This window comes from Ailuropoda melanoleuca, chromosome 4, assembly GCF_002007445.2.
Source record: "Ailuropoda melanoleuca isolate Jingjing chromosome 4, ASM200744v2, whole genome shotgun sequence".
NCBI lineage: Eukaryota > Metazoa > Chordata > Mammalia > Carnivora > Ursidae > Ailuropoda > Ailuropoda melanoleuca.
The window spans coordinates 118,288,549-118,313,519 of record NC_048221.1 but is presented as its reverse complement, the minus strand read 5'-3'; the positions used below and the strand labels follow the sequence as shown (position 1 = coordinate 118,313,519).

At 41.1% G+C, this 24,971-nt stretch overlaps 1 protein-coding gene across 5 annotated transcripts in view; it reads left to right on the top strand.

The window, feature by feature from the left end:
* The window catches only part of LTBP1 (latent transforming growth factor beta binding protein 1), a 229,319-nt gene that overhangs the window by 35,756 nt on the left and 168,592 nt on the right, over positions 1-24,971 (top strand). For all 5 annotated transcript variants that reach the window (XM_034659662.1, XM_011229803.3, XM_011229802.3 and 2 more), the window contains 2 exons: positions 7,405-7,629; positions 8,840-9,114. In XM_034659662.1, the coding sequence (XP_034515553.1) occupies positions 7,405-7,629; positions 8,840-9,114 (500 nt within the window). The remainder of the gene's footprint in view (positions 1-7,404; positions 7,630-8,839; positions 9,115-24,971) is intronic.

Sequence of the window (24,971 nt, the reverse complement as noted above, 5' to 3'; positions counted from 1 at the left end):
ATTAAAAACTAGTGACATTCTTGGAATTCTTGTTTGTATTAAGGTTGATATTTTGCATTTGTTGAAATCTGCAATCCCTTTAACTCAAGCCCAGTAATAAACTTCAGGATTTGATAAGTGGGGATGGGATGAATGTGGTCTTCCTAATTACCAAAGCAGGTAAAACAAAGAGATTCTCTCTGGCAGGGAGAGAATGGTGGGTGAATTTTTAACTCCTATGAAAGTCTTTTTCCCTTTGCCCTAAGATTTCTTTGGACTCTTTTTTTTTCCTTTTGCGTGTATTATCAAGAACATGAATCTCTTGTCTTGCACATTAAAAAAAAGAAATCCTCTTCCCAGTGGAATGATTCTACATTTAATGAGATTTAAATTAAACCTTCTGGAATTTAACTTGAATCTGGCTAAACAGTTAACTCAAAAATGTAAAATGAGATCCAGGAACTCAAAGCAGATTTACGTGCACATTTCATGTGTACATAATAGAGGAGCCTATGTATCCTTACTTCTTCATCCTCTTTTTTTTTTTTCTTCCCTGGTTCTGACTCTGGCGATGCTGTCTGTCCTGGTCCCGAGTCTTAAGATTTTATTTCTACTTACTCTGTTGCTCTGTATCTCCCTTTACTTGTTGCCCTATATCCTTGTGGGAAGCAATAGGAATCGGGCCCGTGTCGCTGTCTCCAAACCAGATCCTCTCACATTGTCCTTGTCTCCCACACTCCTGCCACATCAGCCTCCTCTGAGCTTCTGGGCCTTTCTAAGCCCTATCTCTCCTCAGGATCTTGGCTCCTATTATTTCTTTTGCAGATACTCTTCTGCCAACTTGTGACATCACTGGATTCTTCTCCTTCTAGGTTTAGTCTACATGCCGCCTTCTCGGACAGGTGGTTCTGCACCCTGGTGTCTCAGATGTTTTCTTGGTGGAGCCTGTGAGTCCATGTACATTAGCAGACAGAAAACCAAGAATTGGCTGTAGACAGTTTTAGAGCAGAACAATTGTAAATCTCTATGTTTCATAAATAAACCCCAAACCTAAATTATAGTAAATGCCTGCTAATCTCCATGCTTTCTACCTTGGCTCCTGTGTGGGGCTAGGCCCCCTCCGCTCCCCTGTTCGGGCTTCAGAAGAACATCACCTCTGTCTTTGCTTTCAGCTCCCGGGTTTTGTTTTGTTTTGTTGTTTCTAGTGATGCATACTGAAGTAAAAGGCAAGCAGTCAAGGTTTGTTTTTGTTTTTGTAACAGTAGGTTAATTTCTTAAAGTGGGCAGTGGTTTGTAGCGTCTAATTATTATCTAACGTTTGTTACCCAAAAGCTTTAAACTACTACCAGTATTAACCCACTTTCTGGCTGAATAGACTTTAAGGATATCCTTGAAAAGAGGGGGCGGTGTAGGGATGTTTAGGGGAAGAAATAAAGTGATAACTTTTACTTTCTAAAAATATTATTCCTTTTTTTTCCCCCCCATACTCCGAGGGCTATCAACAAAAATGCTGCAACCCTTTCAGGGAACATTATTCTTCTAATCAGAGACAAGTGGGAAACTTTAAGTAGCTCTTCAAATCAAAATCATGTGTGTGTCTGTTCTATGAAATGACAGATGTAGGTTTTTCTTCAGATGGAGGTTTGTTTTCCCTGTTCTGCCTTAGCCACAATCACTTGAAACGGTCTGTCTGCTGGCACGAAAATCGAGGAGGTGGGTGGAGGGGCCAGGATGTTGCTGCAGGAAAGTCGAGTACATTCCGAGGGCGCCTTTTGGGGACAAGCAGCTGAAGCATTTTTAGAGTCAACTGAGAAAACAGGAAAGAAAGAATATGGCTTTTTATAGTACAAATGTTGACAAAATTCAGTTTGCTTGTATTTACGTACAAATAACTAATATCTGTTCGTTTAACTTCCATCTTGTGACTTAAAATGTGACTGTTGCATCCGTCCAATTTCTCGAATACCGCAAGTTGTTTTCTAGACCAGAGTGAATGGTAGAACACCCGGAGACCCTTGACATACTTAAAACCTCCAGCTTACTGTTTTTCCAACATGGGAGCTTCTGCTCATCTTGACCTCGTATAGTAGTACCATGAGATATACTGAGTGGTTGTCACAAAATTACACTTTCTGGAATAACAGGCTGAGGACCCATCTACCTCTCATTATTTGCAGTAGGTCCCAGGTGACCATGTGATGCAATATAGTGAATTAGTGAATTATGGTGGTGGTGGGCAAAATGTCAGGCTGCCAAGGAGATGGGATTTCTCAGCCAACATTCAACGTTACACCTCCTAGTTACGTTTTCTAAAATATATGTGCCATAGCTAGACTTAGAGCCAGCATACCGCAGGCTTCTCAAGTCAGCCTTAAAGTTAACTTAGTCTTTTTCCTCTTCATGTGTGGAGAAGGTTTTATAGAACACTGGCAGCACAGACCATATATCACTAGATGGTTGTTTTGAGAGTGGCGTGAACCTGGGAAACAGAAAGAAGCCATTCATAGTTAAATCCTTCAGTTTGTAGGTTGATTTTTAAATTTGTTTTCTTTGATATAAAAGATTATTGAGCTATAAAAAAAGTGCCTGCCACAAAGGACTCAACGTGTGGTTATTGAGTTGAGGCAAAGAACTTGATATTGTAATTTAGATTTTAGAAAACACTAGAACCGGGGAATAGATATTTTACCTCTCAATCATAAATAGTTGAAAGTAGTCCCCACTTATTGGTTAGAATAAGTCAAGCAGAGACTGTTTCCTTTATGAACAGAAAGAGACACAAGGTCACTAGATCTGTATGGCGAGATATTGCTGTATCCGCTTAGTCTAGCGCATCCTTGAGACACTTGTCTAAAAGCTGCCTCGGGTTTAAAGGCTCACGTAACATAATAAAAATAAAAAAAATAAAATGCAATCTAATAAAATAAACTCTATGTTATTTATTTTAAAAAATAAAGGTAGATTAAATAAAATATTAAATTCATGTTAGATTCAGAATCTTTTGGGGCGCCTGGGTGGCACAGCGGTTAAGCATCTGCCTTAGGCTCAGGGCGTGATCCCGGCGTTATGGGATCAAGTCCCACATCAGGCTCCTCTGCTATGAGCCTGCTTCTTCCTCTCCCACTCCCCCTGCTTGTGTTCCCTCTCTCGCTGGCTGTCTCTATCTCTGTCGAATAAATAAATAAAATCTTAAAAAAAAAAAAGAATCTGTTGATATTAGAAACATCTCACGAAAGTGAATTGGTTAACATTTCCGTGAAGAGAAAGGATGGGTACATATATGAAATTATTTCAGGATTGATTGTAGCAATCTACATGGTACAGGAGGACCAAATAAATGATCTGCAACCTGAAACTGAGCAAAATGACCTTAATAATCAATGGAAAAATGACCAGTTCTATGACCTTTAAAATTTTTTTTTAAACATTACAGTTTTCTTACTGTAGGTTATAAATGTATAGGGCCATGCAAAAAAAAAAAAAGTGAAGCTAATATTAATTTAATGCCCTATAATTTAAAATGCTAGGAACACTGAGAATCAACCTGTTTTATTTCTTTGAGGAGAACTCATCAAGAGTGGTTTGAACACATTTGCTTTCTTCTCACTGTGTCATGTACGATGTGGACTCTGTCTTTCTTCTCCTGCAGTGAATTGTCCTGTTCCTTCACGAGTTTGGATCCACATCCAACACGTTATCCTTGGTGCTTTCACAGCTGTGAACTCAGTGTTCTTTCTATGTCGCTTCCTCTGGGACATCTTCATCTTCTTCCTTACGATCAGTTTCCAATTTCACTTCAACTGTTCCCACTTTTTATTTCTTTGTGACGGTTTTGTTTTGTGTTGACCCCACACCCTCTTTTGATGATGCACTTTTGTAAAATGTCCTGTGAGTTTATTCCCATGAGACAAGGGGGCAATGCAACTACCTGTTGGCTGTCTGTCTGCGTATGAATTGAATGATGGATGTGCAGGGACCAGTTGTTGACAGTTATGAAAGTGACACGATTGACTAGTAATCACGATATGCACCTGTTATTCACGCAGGGATTTCTGGACCAAAAAGCTAGCGGTGAAGTTTGCGCTTTATGTAATTCAGCATTAATATACTGTGACAACTGAAGTTGGTTCCAGCTGAAGTTGGAACCATGCTTTTGGGGGTACTGGTGTTATGTGACCAAACTGCAGTCACTGAAATTCAAGCACTTTGGAACCACGCCAAGTGAAGAGTACCTTATTCCGGTGGTAAATTGTTTGTAGTACATTTAAATCTTGGCCTGACTCCCCTTGCTTGTTACACATTGGGTGCATCCACTGTAGCCAAGTGATTTAGAAATTGAATTGAGACGTGAACTGGGAGTTATGAAGTGTTTGACTCAACCATGGAGTCCACTTTGACTCCTTTGCTCTTTTTTTTTTTTAAGATTTTATTTTATTTATTTGACAGAGACAGCCAGCGAGAGAGGGAACACAAGCAGGGGGAGTGGGAGAGGAGGAAGCAGGCTCCTAGCGGAGGAGCCTCATGTGGGGCTCGATCCCAGAACGCTGGGATCACGCCCTGAGCTGAGGGCAGTTGCTTAAGCACTGAGCCACCCAGGCCCCCATGACTCCTCTGCTCTTACCTAACACCTCAGAGTAGAGTGGGCACTGGAGAAAGCATAATTCAGCTTCCATCCAGCATGAGCAGGCCCTGGACATAGTTTCTGGGTGGCCCCCATGGTCATTTTTCCTGGCTCTCTCCTTCCTCCCCCGCTGTCTCCTCTCTTCCTTAGCCTGTTCTTTACTTCCTGTGTCCTGTCTCCATGTTGTACTGATTTTCCCTCTGTCATTATATTTGTGTATGTCTCTGTTCCCGTTGCTGTGATCCTCATCTGGGTGTTTTTCAACTTGTGTTTCGATGATCTCAGTCGCCTCCTAACTGAATTCCGCACCTTCGTCACTCGCTCTTCCAACTAACCTCACATACTATCACAAGAGGAATCTTCCTGGGATAGTCAGTTTTCCTGAATTCTCTCCTTGGAGCCTCCCAGCTCACTCACCGATTGCAGAACAACGTTCACAGTTCTTACCAGGCAGGCCTTTAAGGACTTGTATTGCCTGACTCAAGCCTACATTCCCATTTTATCACCTGACCCCTTGCCTCAGGAACCCAGGGTTTTAACAAGACAGATGTATTCGTTATCTCCCAAATATGCCTGCCTCCTTCCTTATACACATCATTTTCCTAGAAAGCACTCCTCTTTTTTCCTCACTCTTGGCCATTTTCAAAGACTTACCCCAAATGATCTTTCCTGTAAAGTCTATTTTGACTTCCTGGAAAGGAGTTTTCTCTTCTCTGACATCCCCAGGATTTACACTTTATATTTTCCAGTTGTCACTTATATGCTGATCTGTGTTGATAGTTACCACGTGTTATCTGCTCAGTTAGCCTTTATATTCTTGAAGGGCAGGGACTGGATCTTCTGTAGCACCTGGGATGGCATTGGACAAAGTTGGAGGCATAAATTGTTTCATTGCTTCATTCAGTGTTTTATCCACCTCCAGCTTTCTTTTAAAAGCTGAACCATATGCTAGAAGGAAAACATACCAAGATAAGGTCCTTGACCTCAGAGACTCTAGTTGAATGAGGCATGTGGAGAAGTAGTCAGACAGCTCATGCAGCAGTAAGCTCAGTTCCAGGAATGAGAACAGTGAATGGGAACCCGTGGAGGCACAGACAGGGGGCAAGCCCAGATGACGGGCAACTGGGAATGCTTCTAGAAGAGGGGGCAATTAAGCAGAGTCTAAAAGATAAGTAGGAGTCAGGTAGGTGAGGCAGGCAGATTGGAAAGAGTGTTCAGGCCATGGACACAGGATGCGCAAGAAGGCCCTACATACTGAGGAAATGAATGAAATTCAGCATAGCTGGATTGTAGAGAATGAAGTGAGATTCATAAGTGATAAGGTTTCAGAAGGAACAGGGGTTCTACGATGGGAAGGAACTGGACATACTTGATGAATGTTCACAAGGGAGAACTTCCAAGGACTGGGTGTTTGCTTGGGTGAAATGGGAGACCAGCAGTGAGGTTTCTGTTAAGGACCACTTGGTGAATGGAAGTATTGGGGGGAGATGATGAGGTTGATTTTGGATGTTTCCAGTTTAAGTTGCCTGTGGAATCTCTACATGAAGATGTCTTGTAGTAGATAGTTTGGAGCTCACTGGAAAGCTTTGGTTAGGAAATACAATTGGGTGACATCAGCATCTGACATGGTAAAATCATAGAGGAGGAGTGTACAGAGTTAGTAAAGATGAGGAGGTTAAGACCAAACCTTAAAGCACACCAATACCTAAAAGGTAAAGAACGTGGAGTCTGTGCAGAATATTAAGTTGAAATGGGCAGAGAGGAAGGAGCACAGTAGGTGAGTGAGATGTGATGGAAACCAAAGGAAGAATGTAATCCATGCATTGGGTTTAGCAACATGGAGCCCATGAGTCACCTTGGAAGAGTAACATCCTGTAGAAGAGAGGTGGGGTCCAAGCTAGATGGTAGTGTGTGGAGAAGTGAATAGACAGTTGTTTTGAAAGGTTGGTCATAGAGGAGAAAATTTGAAAGGGTTTAAGCTGGAAGGAGTTGAGGGGATTTTAGTGTTCAAGCTGGTAGGAATCTGATCATGTTAAAAGGCTGATAGGAAGAATTTGTTAGTGGTAAAGAAGTTGGCTATAAGCTGAATTTAGCCAGAATTTAAAACTCCCCTTACAGTTCTTCACCCTGTGTCCTTTCATCTTTCTTTATTCTAAATCAGTTAAAGTCCATACTGCTAATCATTCTGCTACTTCCGGATTTCACTGTGGTCTTGTTATCCCAATGAGATTGCAAATTCCTGTACAGCAGGATCCAGACTGTTCTCCCTGGTTCTGGTTAGCACTTAGTTCCCTGTCTGAGAGAAAACCCTCAACAGATACTTTTAGCACTCTAATGTGTTTCTTTGTTTACTTTTGAGGAAATAACTCATGTCTCCTGTGTGCCAGGAATTATTCTAGATGCTGAGGATATAAAAATCACTAAGCCAGATATGTCTTTTTCCCAAGGACTCAGGAAACAGTAAATAAACAAGTAATAAAATACAAAAGCAAAGTAACTATAGAATGCAACAGATAGATAGTAATCCTAGGCGACTATATATATTCTTCTCTCTGAATTCTTTCCATTGTTGGGGAGAACAGCCTTAAGCAATTGGAGAGTTAAGTGACATAAGATGGGAAGAAGAAGATAGTAATAGAGACTATTGTTTCCGCAGTGTAGCGACTTCTTTGTTGACTGTGCCTTAAGTCAGGAGGAGTATGATGGTTATAATGGGCTGTGTGTTTTGGGAGTTTTGTTGGTTGGCTGTTACTTGGCATTTGAGACACTAACCAACTCTCCACATTTTCTCTTTTCCCTTTTAGTCATTTGCCATCTTCCATGTATGAATGGCGGCCAGTGCAGTTCAAGGGACAAATGCCAGTGCCCTCCAAATTTCACAGGGAAGCTTTGTCAGATCCCGGTCCATGGTGCCAGCGTGCCGAAACTCTATCCGCATTCCCAGCAGTCAGGCAAGGCATTGGGAACGCATGTAGTCCACTCCACACATACCTTGCCTCTGACCATGACTAGCCAACAAGGAGTCAAAGGTAAGCTTATTTGTTTTCCTTTTGCCCATTTGTCAGACTTCTGGTAACCTGTCAAACCCACATGGAAGCAAGTATCTGCAGATGGCAGGCCTGGTATTGAAACAGAAAGAAGTATGTGATCTGTGGCCCAAGAAATGGCAGCAGGGACAGAATATGGGCCCAGGTATGTGGCTGCAGTACTTTCTGGCCACAGAGATTTGGTATCTAGGAAATAAACCAGAAGGGAGCCCATCCTTCTCTGCTGGCTCTGAGCACCAAGAGCTGTTACATGCACATTTCTGGCAGGGCCTGGGAAACAGAAAGACGAGCAAGGCAGTGTTCAGGCCCATACGCAACAAATACGCTCGTGGATCACATACTACTGGCCGGTGAATACTTAGTTTATTTTGTAGTTGAAAAGTGCTTGGTTTTAGTTATAAACAATCAGTTAACCTCATTGGGCTTTAGTTTATTCATCTGTAGAGGAAGGTAAACTAGGTCACTTGGAGCTCAGAAATTCTATGACTAACTCATTCTTTTAAACCTGGCATCTCCTCCATGCCCAGTTTTTGAAAAGGGGTCAGAGAAGTGTGACTGGCCTTTACTCTGTAAAACTTGAATGTTAGCACCAGAAGATGAAATTGTATTTGAAAGTGGCAGAAAGTAAATACAGATATAAAATATCACCCATGGATCTTTGCTGGGGAACAAGACGCACATGAGTACGTCCACACTCTGCCATTCAGGGTAAGAGAATTACGCTTTGTGAAATTGTGTCTCCTCTGTTGATGTAGAAAGGTGAATCTTCCAAGTTTGGAAAAGGAAACACGGAGAGATGAAAAAGTAATCAAACTCTTGAGTCTTGACTACTGTCCTTTGATAAAATGTACCCACTCGTGACCACAGGCAGCATGGATTTCATAGTTTTCTGACTCTGAAAAGAATATTTTTGTCTCATGAATGTGTTACTGGGAGAGGCTTTAATTTCTCTTTATACTTCCAGTTTTATCCCTTAAAATACATAAATTCAGGTCTAGTTTGTATTTTGGGTGTGCCCTCTTATTCTCCAGAGTTGATGGCTATGCAGCGAAGACGCATAGACACTTGGTATGTTTTACCCCCAGGGTGCTAGATCTGCACATAAATACATACATGTGTATGTAATATTTGCTCTCATGCTGACTCGCATGGTGATCATTCATGATTAAGTTTTTCTCCTGATCTCTTTTAGTGAAATTTCCTCCCAACATAGTCAACATCCATGTGAAGCACCCTCCCGAGGCTTCAGTCCAGATACATCAGGTTTCAAGAATCGATGGCCCGACAGGCCAGAAGGCAAAAGAAGGTCAACCGGGCCAATCCCAAATCTCTTACCAAGGGCTTCCCGTCCAGAAGACCCAGACAGTACATTCCACCTACTCGCACCAGCAAGTCATCCCCCACGTCTATCCTGTGGCTGCTAAGACACAGCTCGGCCGGTGCTTCCAGGAAACCATCGGGTCACAGGTAAGTAACACTGTCTAGCCTGTGCTAGTAACGCATTCCAGATATGGTCTCATATTAGTAGGAAAGCCAGACTTGGTAAGATGATCTTCTCCAGAGGTGGTTGGCAGACTGACCCACGGGCCTGTTTCTGTAAATAAAGTTTTACTGGAACACAGACACATCCATTCATTTACGTGTTGTCTATCCTTGCTTTCATGCTATTGACAATAAAATTATATAATGTCAGTGAGATCGTGTGATAGCCAAATCCTAAAATGCTTCTGGAAGTCCATGATTGCCTGTTTACATATTTTTTTCACTTAAGGTGATCTGTGCATAAAACATGTGTTGGGCATGAGATATGGTATGTGAGATATAGTCTGCAAAGATGTTTAAAAACCTTATGCCTTTTTGCAGTAGCTGGCAGGTTGTAGGCACAGAGGAAATGTGACCCCTTTGTGTACCAATAGCTTGGAATCTTTTCTCTCCTGATAAAAAAATTCATAACTAGAATGGCAATGCAAGAGTTGCTTGATAGCATTTTGATACTGAATTTTCATGTAACTTTAGGCCTATATTTATATCATAAAGTGGGAGAAAGGCTGAATTTTCTTTAAAACTCATTGTTGAATGTACATAGCAAAGGCAATATAAATGTATTGGTTCCTCTACCCTAGTTACTTTGTGTTGCTTGCTTTGGGATCACATGATAATGATGTTGATTTGTCCTCCGGTTCTCTTCTTGTCATTTGTTGTGGTTTGGGTCCCCCCAAGAGAAGAGTAGATGAGGCAACTGTATTATTATTTGGCTGTCTTTACCTGAATATTAAAAAAATATATGTTGTGTGTGTGTGTGTGAAGTATTTACAGGTAATAGAATCAGTTGTTACTGCTTTAGAAACCTAGAAAATACTTTTTAGGTACTCAACAAATCCATGGTAGGGTTATAATCTTTCTTCCAGGGCAGTAAGACAAAATTGGTTTATAGGCCCAAATAGAAAAGAGCACCCATATGGATAGGGTTAAAGGTCTTGGCTAGAGCCATGGGCCCAGCACTGTGCTGGGAAGCCAGCTTTGTTATCCGTAAGGTAGAGATAAGAATATGGAGGTCTGTCCAGATGAGACAAGGTAATGTGAGCCCCGCTTTGCAAACATTAGAGAACTCTGCAAATACTAGCTTAGAAGATATTTATCTATCCAGATAGAGTCAAAATTAAAAATAGAGTAGGTTTGGGGCGCCTGGGTGGCTCAGTTGTTAAGCGTCTGTCTTCGGCTCAGGGTGTGATCCCAGAGTCCTGGGATCGAGCCCCACGTCAGGCTCCTCCGCTGGGAGCCTGCTTCTTCCTCTCCCACTCCCCCTGCTAGTGTTCCCTCTCTCGCTGGCTGTCTCTCTTTGTCAAATAAATAAATAAAATCTTTAAAAAAAAAATAAGAGTAGGTGATTGCTTATATCCTGTCATTTCAGTAAAGCAAGGAAGACCTGATTCCCCAAACACAAACTTTGTCACCTGCCTGCGGCTACCTGAAATATGCCCACGGAAGGGCACCTTTTCATTCCTCAGTTGAAGACCAGGCTTACGCAAATGCTTTTTGGAGAAGGAACATCATCAGTTTAAATTTAGCTTAGAAGTGAGGACTGGGTTCTTCTGCTAAGGGCAGGTTTTGATAGGGGCAGAGGGCTGAAGATAAACTTCATACTTCACAATGTTGCCCTGGGTTAGCCTTGGAGAAGGAGAATGATTTTGGTGCCATTTGCATTGTTTAGTCATTCCAGCTTGGGTTGGTCATGAGAAAGGAAAAAGCAGGTCCTTTTAAAACTGCGTGCCTAGTATCTTTCTCCCTAATTTCCAAGTTGGAACACAGAGCCTAAAAAACAAGAAAATGAGGCATTAACAAACTTAAAATTTTTGTGTAATAGTAGGGAGATAATTGCTAACTAGCGAGGATAAAAACAAACTATTTACATTTAAGCCTAAGCTGGACAATACAGTCAAAGTGAATTGGATAATTGGTGAAGTTACCCAAATAATTCGAACTCTGTGGAATACTTTTGCCTTATCTGGATACTTTTCTGACTTTTGGTCCAAATGATCCAGACGGTGATCTCAGTTCTTAATTTATTTTGCATGTGTGGTCACTAATACACAGCTTCAAAATAAGACCTGTTTTCAGAAAACATTCTCAGTGTATATTTGCCTTCTTGTTACTGAGAAGTGTTGCTGGGTGCCTGTGATTGCCCAATTAATTTGTGTAATTAGGATGATCTAGGCATTTGAAAATATTAAAAATAGTGGGGCTCCTGGGTAGCTTGGTTGGTTAAGCATCTGCCTTTGGTTCAGGTCATGATCCCAGGGTCCTGGGATTAAGCCCCATGTCAGGCTCCCTGCTCAGTGGGGAGTCTGTTTCTCCCTCTTCCTTTGCCCCTCCCCCCACTTGTGCTATCTCTCTGTTTCCCAAATAAATAAATAAAATCTTTAAAAAAAATAAAAATATACACTACTGATAAATAGTCAATAGTATATAAGATGTATCCTATAAGGGTGTTGGAAAATATGTGTGCTTCCTTGCTGTGGTTAGTTTGCAAACCAAACTCCAAGAGGAGACGTAGGTAGATTTTGAATGAATTGCAGAAACAACTGTATAAATGCTTACTGAGGGCGTGTTGCTTTGCTCAGTGGGAGCACTCTTACTAGCTGCAGATTTTGGCTATTGAGACTTTGAGGGCCTTAGAGTGGTCAGTAAGCACCTGTGTTTATGTGTTGCCATGAGAGGTCATATACAGAACAAATTCGGCATAAATTTTTCTTGTTTCTATGGCATATTCTAAAAATTAGACCGTAAACATGGGGTTGAAAACCCAACATGAGCTGTGATCATGTACTTAAATTCAGGGAATCTTTGTACAGAATTTCAGGAACTGCTTGGATGGTGGAGGAAAATGGCTAGGAAAGCAAGCTCCCACAGAAAAGGGAGAGAATAATTAAACAAAGGGAAGAGAACAATGCAAGAAATGGGGAAGGGAGTGTCAGGAAAGACCAGAGAAGTGAAATAGCTTGGGATTCCTTGCATGCGTTGGCACGGATAAGTGAAGCCTCTTACACCTGAGGCATAATACAATATAAACTACTTGTTGTCAAGGTAACAATAGTCATGAAACCCCCTTGACCAGGCTGTCAAAGTCAGAGTCATTAGAAGTGCAACAGCTGACATGATGTGCCTCCCAATATTATTGACACAGTATGGAGTTTACACATCATCCTTCAAGTATTCTTGCCCAAAATGTTTAACCTGAATCTGATCAAGCCCTTACACCTTAACCTCTCCAGCTCTAGGGAATGAAGAAGCCAACTAAAAATATCACACACATACCTCCTCCATCAGACAGATTGATAATTTAGGATATTATTGGCTGGTTTCTTCAAAAAATCTTCTCATGGGGGAAAAAAAGTAGAATAACTTTTCTAGAAAGAGAGGCACAATAAGAAATGTAACACATGAGCCTTAATCAAATCCTGGTTAGAAAAACATGTACACGCAACACTCAGCTCTAAAGGACATTTGGGGAACAGTTGGGGAAATCTAAATAGGACTTGATATTAGATGGTATTTTGGAATTACTATTATTTAGGTGTGATAATGATGTTGGGTTTATGTAGGACCGTGTCCTTATTCTTGAGAGATGAATGTTGAATTTTTTAGGGATTAAAATGCCATGATGGCTCTAATTTATTTTCAAATGCATTTTATATGGAAACATGGCAAAATTTTAACCGTTGTTGACTCTGAGAGTTGGGAATTCAATCGATCATTATATTATTCTTTGAATATGTCAGAATATTTGAAATCTTGAGGAAAAGAAACAGAAAAATGATCATTTTCTTGACTTAGAATAATTGAAATTTAAGTTGAACTTAAAAGCTGCAACTTTGATATATTTTATGAATTTTAAGAAAGTAATTTAAAAGTTTCAACTTAGGAAAGAATGGGGTGGGTGGATGTGGGAATGGTAGACATGAGGAGGCCAGGGAAGAGAAGTTGGCTTTGGTCCACTTGTGAATTGACCAGGGTCCAGTCTAAGAAGTGAAGTTGAAAGTAAAGATGAATGTTTGAGCTTTTGTGAAGAATCAAGCATCAGGATTTGATTATGGGCTGTTGCACAGAAAACGATGGTGATGAGTTAGACCATTCTGAACTTCCTTGCTTCAGAAATCAGATAAATGCTCGCTCTCATTGATTAACTGACCCTTGTTGGGGGGGTTGTAAGGTGAAGAAGAGTAGGTGGTACATCTTTGTTTTAAGCAGCCCATCCTTGACTGACATCAAGAATGGTGTATTCTTGAGTATCTATTGGGAGACCCATTGCCGTTTCAGAGATGGAATGAGAGTGGATGAATGGAGAAAATTTAGCAGGCAGCGAATAGATTTCATGGTGATAAATTCATGAGAACAGAGGACATCTCTTTGGCTTGTATTATGAAGAAAAAAGAGCAGGAATAATGGGATTGGAAATTTATAATGTTTTTCACCTTGACAATGTGTGTCAAGATACAAGGGCGGGGGGGGTGGAGTGGGGAGGAGGAATCAGTCCTATTATTTTACTGTTATAGAAAGTGATGCTCCATCTTTTGAGTCCTAAAAATAATTTCTTATTCTTTAGATCATATAAAGTATTGATTTCTGTGTGAATCGGCTGGGTACAGGCATCATTAAGTTCTTGTTAAAGTATTAAAAGGATAGAAATTAATAGAATGTATGGTGTGGCTAGGAGGAATGGGTTTTTTTTTTTAATGTAAATCACATTTGAAGAAGTTAACAAGTTGCTATTTTGGCAGTTAGGTATCTGTGCTACCTGAAGTAAATCGTGGTACTCCGTATATGTTTGAAAATATTTTGAAAGGTTTGCTTACTGTATAGATCAAGTTAGAATCCCATCTTCAATGGTAACAATTACTGACTACTTTTAGGAAAATCTCATGTTATTTCAAAAGTTTAAAACTTGAATATTTCCTTGCTAGTTTTCATCTCTAAGGAAAGGCCAAATTTCAGAAAATACCCCTCCAATTTCTTTTTGCATCACAGGGACCTTGAATATGTGTACCTTTTCCATTTTACAAGGGTTTCCTTTGTTTTAAATTGGTTCTCTTAACGGTGACCTAAATTTGAAACTTACTTGGCATTTGAGTTTTTGGTTGTTTTAAGCATGTTTTATTTGTTGCCCAGTTGCTGGAAACAAACATTTGCAGTGACCTAATGATGCCAGATGGTATGAAAAGACCTTGTCTGAGACGTGTTTAGAATCATGATGTAGGGCTTGGGGTCCAGCGTCCATGCTTGGGTCTGCCATTGCCCAGTTGTGCAATCATGTGCTTTTTGTTAAACACTGGAACATGCCCCTTAATTAGACACAGACATTACAAAACGAGACAAAAAATTCAAGTGCTTCGAGACCTTCCTATTGCAAATGCCAAAAGAGCAGAAAATTCCACATATAAACACCTGAGTTAACTAAGAACAGAAATACTGGAAAACCTGAAGTAGGTGTAAACAGAAAAGATATTTTTAGTACAGTGCCTTAGCACAGATAAAGGTGATCAAACAACATGCAAACCCACTTTTGTAGTTTGCGACTATAAAATGTCCATAAGTTAAAAAAAAAAAAACCCATAAGAAACAAACTCTAAGATTAAATTCTCTAGTGCTCGTTCTGTAGAAAAAAAAAATAATCCTTATGTGGATTAGGAAGAAGAGAACAGAGCAGTACTTGCTGTGAAATCCTGAAATTATTGGAAAAGCCTGTCTTTCCTTTAAATCCTGCTCATACAAATATTAAGAACTGGGGCAAAACTGAGTTAAAGCAACCCAAGAACTATTTGGGGGATCCCTCAGAGGTTCCAGAAGTTGTTGTAACTGGTCTCTTTAGACAGGAAAAATGGAAACAGAATGGACCTTTGGAGAAGTAATTGGATATAGTTGAAGATATGTCTATTTTGGCAGATAAATTCAGTAATATCCCATCTCTAAACCTTAGTAGTAAGAAACACATACACACACACACACACACACACAATTTTTGAAGGGTCAAACAGATGCACTTAACTTTTGTTTAAAAAAAATTTTTTTTTAAGTAAGCATCATGCAGAATTTAATAGGAAAGTGTGAGCTCATCAAAGTGGAAACTGTCCTAATTATGGCCTAAAGTACTTTTTATAAAAGTCTCAGTTCTTCTGTGACAGGACTTTGAAGAAAAATATTTTTTGGTTTCTACCACACAGAAGCCAATGAGAGAGTAGGGAAACAGATGCCAGGCCTGTCAGTCCCACGTGGCAGAAGAAAATACAGATGGATGGATAGATACCCATGTGGATTGTTACTGATGTACATATACAGACAGGCTGCAAACTTTGAAAATCTCTTCTCAGTGATGGAAAATGAATTTAGTGCTCAATTAAAAGGGCTGGGACATTAAGTTCTGCTTAGAAATCTGTCCTTGAGTTTCCACAGAGTCGCCTCTGCCATGACCGTTAGCATATTGTTGGAACGGGGCATCAAGCGAAGATGAAACAGCTAGTTGAGGGTATTCTGACGGGGATGACGCCAGAATCATGGTAACACTTTTCACATTGGTTGTTTCCCTAAACTGAGTCCACAAGTGGCAGAAGTAGCTGAGACTTCTAAAGAAGGAATAACTGTAAGACATTTTACCAAAGACTTTGGCCTCTCGTGGGTGTATTACCCCTTCTGTGGGAAGGGGAATGGAGTCTGCCGGCCCGGGTCTGCAGTGGGTACAGGTATGCATGTGGCCCTCACCCCCCCTTCCCCATTTCCCTAGCCACACGCTTTGAGGGGCAGAGCTGTCCCAGGTGAACTTGGCCTTCATCTTCTTGCAGGCGTGCTGCCAGGCAGTGGCTAGGAAAAGCTGAGCCAGGGCTACCAGACATCTGCCTTCTCTGTGAGCAGAGAGCCCCACTGGGGTGTGCTGATTGCATTTACTGAAGTTTGGCCTCCTTCAGATGGAATAAGTCAATAAGACCAGGCACTTCCTATGACATCTGGGTTTTTCTTCAGGGTCGCACTTAAATACTCCTTTGGCATAATCTAAGAAATATTTAATTGAGTGTTAGTGAGTCTGGCTCTAAAATGGCCACCCTTGCCAAACCTTACCTGTGTCAACAGCAGAGGTATCACTAAACGTGTCCCACACATGTCAGTGATGGGAGCCTGGAGCACTCCAGCATGGCTGGTCTTATTCCAGCAGCCTCTGCCAGACCTCCTTTGCACAGGGCCCCTCTTCCTTTGAGTTGAAAAGATCAGTAAAGACAGGGATAAGATCCAAAGGGAGAAAGAGCTGCATGAAAGGGAGCATGTCTGCAGGTCACTGGGCTTGTGCCAGTGGCACGGAGAACTGCTAGTTTGACTTGGATTGAATGTGGGATTGAGACATTGGGATAATCAAAATATAGATTCTTAGAACTGAGGTAGAGTCCTTCAGAGAATGAACGATGACCCAGACATTACCCTTCCTACTGCCTAATACTGTTCTTCACCCAGGCCAGTGTCTTCTGGGGCGCCTGCGAGTGTCTGCTTTGAGTGTTCACGCCTCCTGACCTGTTTCATAGACACGTTTATGCTTCCTGGGTCCTCTTCAAGCCCCTGTTCTCAGATGGTTTTCATTTTATAGGCAATGAAAATGCCTTTATCATGACCTGGAATATCAAATTTCCATGTTTTATACCTCTAGGGCTCACTAAAATAATACACCTATTAGTAATTAGACTCCCATGTTTGCAGAGCAACAGGCATTGAAATGAATTATGGAGCAGTTGAGAGTGGAAACGTGTTAGGTCACTTCTGATACTGGCAATGTGGCACGATTTTGTGATCATGATGTTTGACAATGACAATTCTGAGTACATTGAAAGTAGTTTTAAGGGACCAAGGCTTGAGTTGCTGGTTGATTTGGGCTCTACATTACAAAAATGTTTAAAGAGTCGCAGATGGTATTCTAGGGTCTGTTGTTGTTTCTTGGCTTTGTCTACATGATCCCTTAGAATTGAGATTTGCTAAAACAAAGTGGTATCATCTGGTCTACTTAAAAAAAAAATCAAAATAAACCCCAGTCCTCTCGAGTCTAACCCATAAATTTGTGGAGAGAAAAGCAACATTGCCCTGTGTTGAGAGATGACAGAAGGACTCTCCTGCGCTGCCCTGCCCCTTCTCCCACAACGATGATAGTACAGGTTTCTTTTTCTTTCTCATCCTTCCATTTTTTTCCTCCTGTTGTCTCCTATACATATATCAGAGAATTTATATATAAGATAGAATATTCTGTCTCATTAAGGTCTTTGTTTATGAAACTGTGTCTTTATCTTAGTGATGCTGTTGTGCAAATAGACTTGCAATATCTAGTTTGAAGCAATTGTTTCAGAATTGGTTTATGAGCTGCATGAGAAAATCAGTCTGTCTTTGATCTTCTGCAGCTCACTCATTTGCTATAGTCTCAATGGATCGAAGGCTTCTAGTGGTCAATTCAGCCTCCAGCAAGCAAGGATTTGCACCATTGAGGATACTTAAAATAGTATGTCTTCTGAAGTGAACTCTGAAATCCAGACAGAGGAGCTCTAAATATTTTGAACAAAGACAGCAATGCTTTCAAGATGACACTTTGAAGAGGTCTGGTTTAGAATGTGCAGGCTTTAATGGAGTTGTTAAGAAAATGGTGTGAACATTCTGTGGCTTAGGGGCAGGCATCTATTAAGACAATGCGTTTGTATAAAATTGATAGCTGACAGAGAGCGTTGACATTTATGACCTTACTTGACCTTTAAAACACAAGGGAAAGTTGGTATTTTTTTAAAAAGATTTTATTTATTTATTTGACAGAGATAGAGACAGCCAGCGAGAGAGGGAACACAAGCAGGGGGAGTGGGAGAGGAAGAAACAGGCTCATAGCAGAGGAGCCTGATGTGGGGCTCGATCCCATAACGCTGGGATCATGCCCTGAGCCGAAGGCAGACGCTTAACCACTGTGCCACCCAGGCGCCCCGAAAGTTGGTATTTTTGTCTCCCATTTACTAATGTGAAACCTGAGGCTCAGAAGTGGGGGCCACATCTGTTGGTGTTTCCATGGTCATGGATCTTTCTCCATTTTTGTAAACTCACCATATCTCTGGCCCTCAGTTTTTTTTCAAATAACTTTGGCTGAGAAGACTACCACGGCCTCTTTCACCCCTGTAGTCTTCTGATTGTGATAATTTTGACGTCTTTCTTCTTTTCCACCGTGATCTTACGTGCCGCCGATAAGTTACATAAGCACAGGATCTGTGGACAGAGCAAACTGCACAAACATCAAATACATCAAGACCTACGATGATCTCCCAAATCCATCCTGACCTGAGAGCCTCCTCTCCAGCGTTGGCTCCTCCAAAAAGCCTTCCAATCCTTCAGCCGACATTCGCTCTCTCCTCCCTGAACTCTTACTGCATTTGGAATCCAATCAGATCATTTTGAATGTAATTATCTTAAAATTGTTGTTTTTGATCCTCTTTTCCCCACAAGGCTGTGCTTCTTGCGCAGGCAGGGCCATTTAGGCATTGAGCTCAGTGCTTGGCGCAGAGGAAGAGTCAGTAAATACATTATTTGGTTCAGCTAGGTTGTGCTGTCGTCGTAAATTAACATGACAAAAGCCTTCATCTTGCAGAGAGCTCTGTGCTAGATCTCTGAATGTCAGGCTGATGGGCTTCCATCCACCACGTTAATGCTGTGCTTTCTGGAATATGTGGCCTCCTTAATTCCTACAATGGGGAGAAAGAGTTGCTGCAAGGGACACTCCTTTTCCCACAGCCCTTGTTCAGAATGAGTCACTTGGCCATGCCTCTCAGGGCTATGGACTCAATTGTGGCCCTCCCAAAACATATGTTGAAATCTCAACCTCTAACATGACTTTATTTGGAAATGGAGTCAATAAGGAGGTAATTAAGATTAAATGAGATTGTAAGGGTGGAGCCTTGAGACGACAGAATTAGCGTCCGAGAACTCCTGCTCTCGGCCATATGTGGACACAGCAAGATGGCAGCCTCCTAGAAGCCCGGAAGAAAGACCTCACCAGAACTGACCATTCTCTTAGTTTAAGCCTGCAGAGCTGTGAGAAAATGGATGTCTGTCATTTAAGCCCCCCCTACCCCACCACGGTCTATGCTATTTTGTTAATAGTAGTCTGAGCTGACAGATGGTAGTTAGGAAGCAGGCATATGCAGGGAAGCTGGGACAAGTGGTTCTTTGGTGAGCAGTGAATGTTCCCGCCACAAGCAGCGGAGTGTGGTCAAGACAGACCTGGTTTCCTGCTCCCAGGGAACTAAAGAAACCTATTAACTGATTTGTGGCATTCAGTTTTTCTACACTATTTGCAACCAAACCACAGGTAATTATTAGTTTTGAGTTCTGTGTCCTTGGATAAGGCACAGAAAACCTGAGAGCGTAACCAGATGAAGCACGTGTTAAAATTTACACAGTGGTAAGAGGCCCAAATGTTTTGTTCCTTGCAGTATCTCTACATAGACAAAAACGAACCTGAGAAGCTCTGGAGCTTAATACAGAAAATTTCCCTCAATACCGTTGTAGAAGGAAGCATTGGGGAAAAGAGGCCTTTATGTTCATCATTTTGGGAGTGATCCGGTTGTCATGGTAATAACAACCATGCCTCTATGCCCATCTTTATTTCCTCCTCAACACGCGCCTGTCTTTTTAGTCACATCCTTGGTAATGGAACTTTGAATAAATTTCATGTTCTCACCATCGAGTGCTAGGATTTATGATGTGATCTGTGTTGTTTTGCTGTAAGGACTGACTAATGGGAATTATGATGTCAGAACATAATCATGACAATACTTATTCTTTTCACAATGGAAGAATAGCAAGATACATATAGCACAACTGTTGAAATGCTTAAATCATTGTAGAGATGGAGAGAATAGCCCAAATTTGTTTCTTTAGAAAAGTTGTCAAGCAGAATCAGAAGTTTCATGCTTAAGAATTTTTTTTCCCCTTTGTATGTTACTTTTTAAAACCATTTTTGCCTTCGTGTAACTTTTAAAATACCGTTTCATAAACTAAAGTAGTTGTCTGGAATTCCTTGAAGCCCATGGTTTGGCTTCAGCAGGCTTTAAACAAATACACTGTCAGAAATCAATGTGGATACATTTCCAGCAGTTAATGCCCTAGTCACAGTAGATATTTTGTAAAATCAATAGCCTGAAATATCAGAGGATTATGGTTGTATCAGATACCCCAAATGCCTAACATTGTTTTAATTACTCTAATAAAAGAAAGCTGGGTGGATTTAAAAAAAAAAAAAAAACCTTGCCTATAAAGAATGTTCTGCTCAAGCCAAAGCAAATTTTTTTACAAGTTCTTTTAGAAAATCTGGAAGTATTTAAGCATTTTCCTCTTCTTATGAGACAATGCCTGTTACCCCGCCAGTGCTCCATCGTACAATATTCTCCTTTATGATAACATAAAGGACAAGTTGATCAAATGTGTTGCTCTACTTGCATTAATGATAGGCTTAGATATTTGGACCCTCTTTCTTACTGGCACATAGAAATAAACATATTTAATGTTCTAGTGCATGGACACTGAAGAGCTCTCCTGAGGTTTTCCAGTTTAGTTTGCGGCCACGGTTGGTCCAGAGGCTACAGGAACTTCGTTTTGCTCAGAAGATGGGCAGAAGTCATTTTGCTGGAGTGGAGATGTGTTTATATCATAGTGAAAAAGGTTGATGATAGGAATAAAGAAGAGCTGTGACAGAAGTTTGGATGAATCCACTCCATTATATACAGTTAGAACTTTCCCCATAAGGGACCTCATTCTGGTTCTTAGGAAAAGAAGTCCAGGATTTCCAAAAAAGGGATTCACATTCCTCAACCAAATTTAGAGTACTGAGGGTATAGCTTCTGTTTGCCAGAAAACCTCAGTTTTGTGCCAGAACGTTGGAATAAGATTTTCTAGCCCTGGGTGGAGATGAACATCTCAACTGCACAGGTGGAATAAAGTATGGGACACCCATGCAGTGTGGGTTGATCAAGCATCATGTGACTTTATAATGGGTCACAGCTCAAGATATGCAAAGTCTGCATCTCCATGACTATCTTGAATAATTTCTAATACTTGGCCTCTTGATAATCATCATGCAATTCATTATAATTACTATAATCTGGGGCGCCTGGGTGGCACAGTGGTTGGGCATCTGCCTTCGGCTCAGGGCGTGATCCTGGCATTGTGGGATCGAGCCCCACATCAGGCTCCTCCGCTATGAGCCTGCTTCTTCCTCTCCCACTCCCCCCTGCTTGTGTTCCCTCTCTCGCTGGCTGTCTCTATCTCTGTCAAATAAATAAATAAAATCTTTAAAAAAAATTACTATAATCTAGAAAATAGCCATTTAAGAGCTGAGTCTATGTTCAGGAAGACAGAGATGTCTTTTTTTGTGCGTACTGGCTAACAGGAAAGGGGTAAGCATGAGGTAGGGTCAAGAAGAGGAGACCCATCCTGATTATCACTGATCACACTGATCTAGGCCAGGGTGTGATGTTAGGACTGGAAAACTTGCAGCATCATGGAATGTCCTGTGTCAGTCTGGCAGGCAGGGGACATTTAAGGAACACTGACCTTCGTAGGATTTCCCTGACACGGCAAACCATTCCAATCATAGCTCCCTGGTTATTCTCTTCCTCTGCGCTGGAACCTTTATAAAATCATCTGAGTATTAGCAGTTTGTCTATACTTAAAATTTATTGATGGGGAAGCTTAAGTGCAGAGAAGTGAATTAGTTTTCTTCACATCTTGTATCAATTTTGTGGTTGGTGAGAACTAGAACTGAGGGCTTGTGGTTCCTACTCCAGTGTTCTTTGTACTATTCTGTCCTGGCTCTTAGGCCATCTCTTTTGGATGTGGAGTAGTCACAAGAAACCATTGCTATCTGTACAAATCGGCTCAGGCGGCCATAACAAAATACCATAGTCTGGGTAGCTTAAACAACCAAAACTTACTTTCTTACAGTTGGGGAGACTTGAAGTCTTAGATCGAGGTGCTCACAGATTCAGTTCCTGGTGGGGCTCTTTTCCTAGTGTCCAGACACCCACCTTCTTGATGTAGTCACGTGGTAGAGAGAAAGGGAATTTGTGCTCTGGTTTTTACTCTCCTCCTTATAAGGGCACTAATCCCATCATGGCAGCTCCACTCTCCTGACTTCATCTAAACCTAATTACTTCCCCTATAGGGAACATATGAGGATTGCTAGAGGGGAGGTGGGCTGGGGATGGTCTCAATGGATGATGGATATTAAGGAGGGCACTTGTTATAATGAGCACTGGACGTTATATGTAGGTGATGAGTCACTAAATTCAGCTCCTGAAACCAATATTACACTGTACGTTAACTAACTAGAATTTAAATAACAATTTGAAAAAAATAATAAATTAGCCATAGTAAGAGGTTAACAATAATAATAGAGCAATTATAACAATATACTGTAATAAAAGTTATGTGAATATGGAAAAAAAAATAAACCTAATACTTCCCAAATGCCCCACCTCCCTGTGCCATCACATTAGAGCTCAAGGCTTCAACATAGGGATTTGGGGGATGAGGCACACATTCCGTCTATAACACTAGCTGAACCTAGAAGGATGGATATATTTTCTGGGACCTGTTTTAGGGAGTTCTACATTCTGCAGTGTTTTTTGACTAAGCCATGGGTGCTTGTGGGCAAGAGGTGCAGAGTGGGCTCCTCTCTTTTGGCTTCATGGTCTTGGTCTTTTACCCAAGACATGGTGGATGACCAAAAGGATCTGGATGTCCCCAAAGTGAAATTTGCTGCTTGAACATTGATATTAACTGGTTGAATTATGGTAATTCAGTGACATGATGTTGTATTTCTTGAGGAGAATGAAAATGAAATCCATACAATTAGAAGTCTTCCACAGCATTTATTCTCTGAGCATTTTTCATTAGCCAGAGCACTTTTGTGAAAACGTGAACATTTTTTGCAAAACTGTAATTTCTTCTTTTTCTTTTCATGTCTCCATATCTAAATTATTGTTACTTCTTTTTTCTTGATAAATTGAATCTGGGACATTGTATACTGAATAATTGTTAGGTTACTTAGTCCTTTGTAAAATCAAACCTGGTTTCTAGGTGAGGGGCCTGGAGAAAGGGATCTAACATTGAGAGCCTAGTGCATGCTGGCTGTCTAACTGTCTCATATGTATTGTCTCTGTCCTCTTGAGAGTTCTGTGAAAATGGGCATTTTTAGTTATGTTTTATAGAGGAAGATATAGGCGGTGAGAGGTTGAGAGTTTTGCCCATGGTAATAATATATGTGGTAATTGGTCAAGTCAACCAACACCAGCCCGTGTTGGTCCAACCTCAAATGCTATGCTCTTACTATTTACTCTGTTATGGGCCATCTTTACGCCACTTCTCATTTGGTCCACAGGGACTGTGACTATGTGGAAAGGTCAGTTGCACATTCAGAGAGCACCAGTTCTAATGGACACGGAGATGCCTGGGTGTGTGCTTTGTGGGGCATAGCATTTGTTGGGGGAAAGGGCTCGTTTTGTGCTGAACTTAAAAACTCCCTTGTGGGGCACCTAGGTGGCTCAATTGGTTGAGCATCTGCCTTTGGCTCAGGTCATGATCCTGGAGTCCCAGGATCGAGCCCCACATCGGCTCCCTGCTCGGCGGGGAGTCAGCTTCTCCCTCTGCCCTTCACCCTGCTTGTCTCGCTCTCTCTCAAATAAATAAATAAAATCTTTAAAAAAATAAAACTTCCCTTGTGCTCTTTCCTTGAGGAGAAGTATTGCTAATGGGCTTTTAATAATTATCCAATTTTGATTTTTTGGGTCCTCTGATAGCTGTTCATGTTGACCTTAAATGTCTTTCTTCCTGCCCCCACCTCCCCATGAATGATACACTCTATGCTGATAATTCTTTTTTACTCTTGAGGGGAAGTATCAGGTGTAGAAAACTATACTTACATAAAAACAATTTTTTCCTCCTTTTTCTTTTCCTCTTTATCAATATTTCTGTGTTTGCTATTACTTCAAAGATGCCAAATATTTCACTGGAAGCAATCCAAAACTTCTTGCTTTGGGAAAAGGAGCTATCTCCTGATTAATTTTGGTACCTGACCACAAACTGAATCCCAAATTTGGGAAATTCTCCATGGCTTAGCTCTACCTCATTCTCTGACTTTCCCCACCCACTCTCTCCGTTCCTCCGTCTTTGGCCCGCCTTTCTTTGCCCTTCCCCTCCCACCCACCTGCCCCGGGTCCTCTCCCAGTTGGTGGTCAGTCTTGGGCTTAGCTAGAGCTGCTCCATCTCTTTGGAATCTGTCTCCAGTCCAGCGGTTGAGTCACTGCCTTGTTTCAGCTCTTGCCTAAACACAGTCCTGCATACTCTTGCATGAGTTGCAGTGAGTCAGCCTTCTCTGTTCTTTCATGTTTTACTTTAGTGCATTTAAAAAATCTGTATCACTTTAACAGTTTAAGTTGTAATTGTTCCTTTGGCTCCAGTGCCTTATTCTCTTTGGGAAAAAGTTCTTTATTTAAACTCAGTATTTTATGCTTCATTGTAGAATGGTTCCTGATCACAAAGTAAAACGAGTACTGTATGTGTGATAAGGATAATTCCTAAGAGTATTTTGATTTTGTCATTTTTAAATGTCTTAAATAGGAAAACAAAATAGTAGGCCCTTGACATGGTGGCCATCTCCATCGAGTGGCCCTTTTACTAGTGAAATATCTGAACCGTTTAAAAAAATGTATGCTAGGAAGCTAACAGATGGCCAGCACTTGAACATTTTATAGGTTGTGCTCAACACAGAA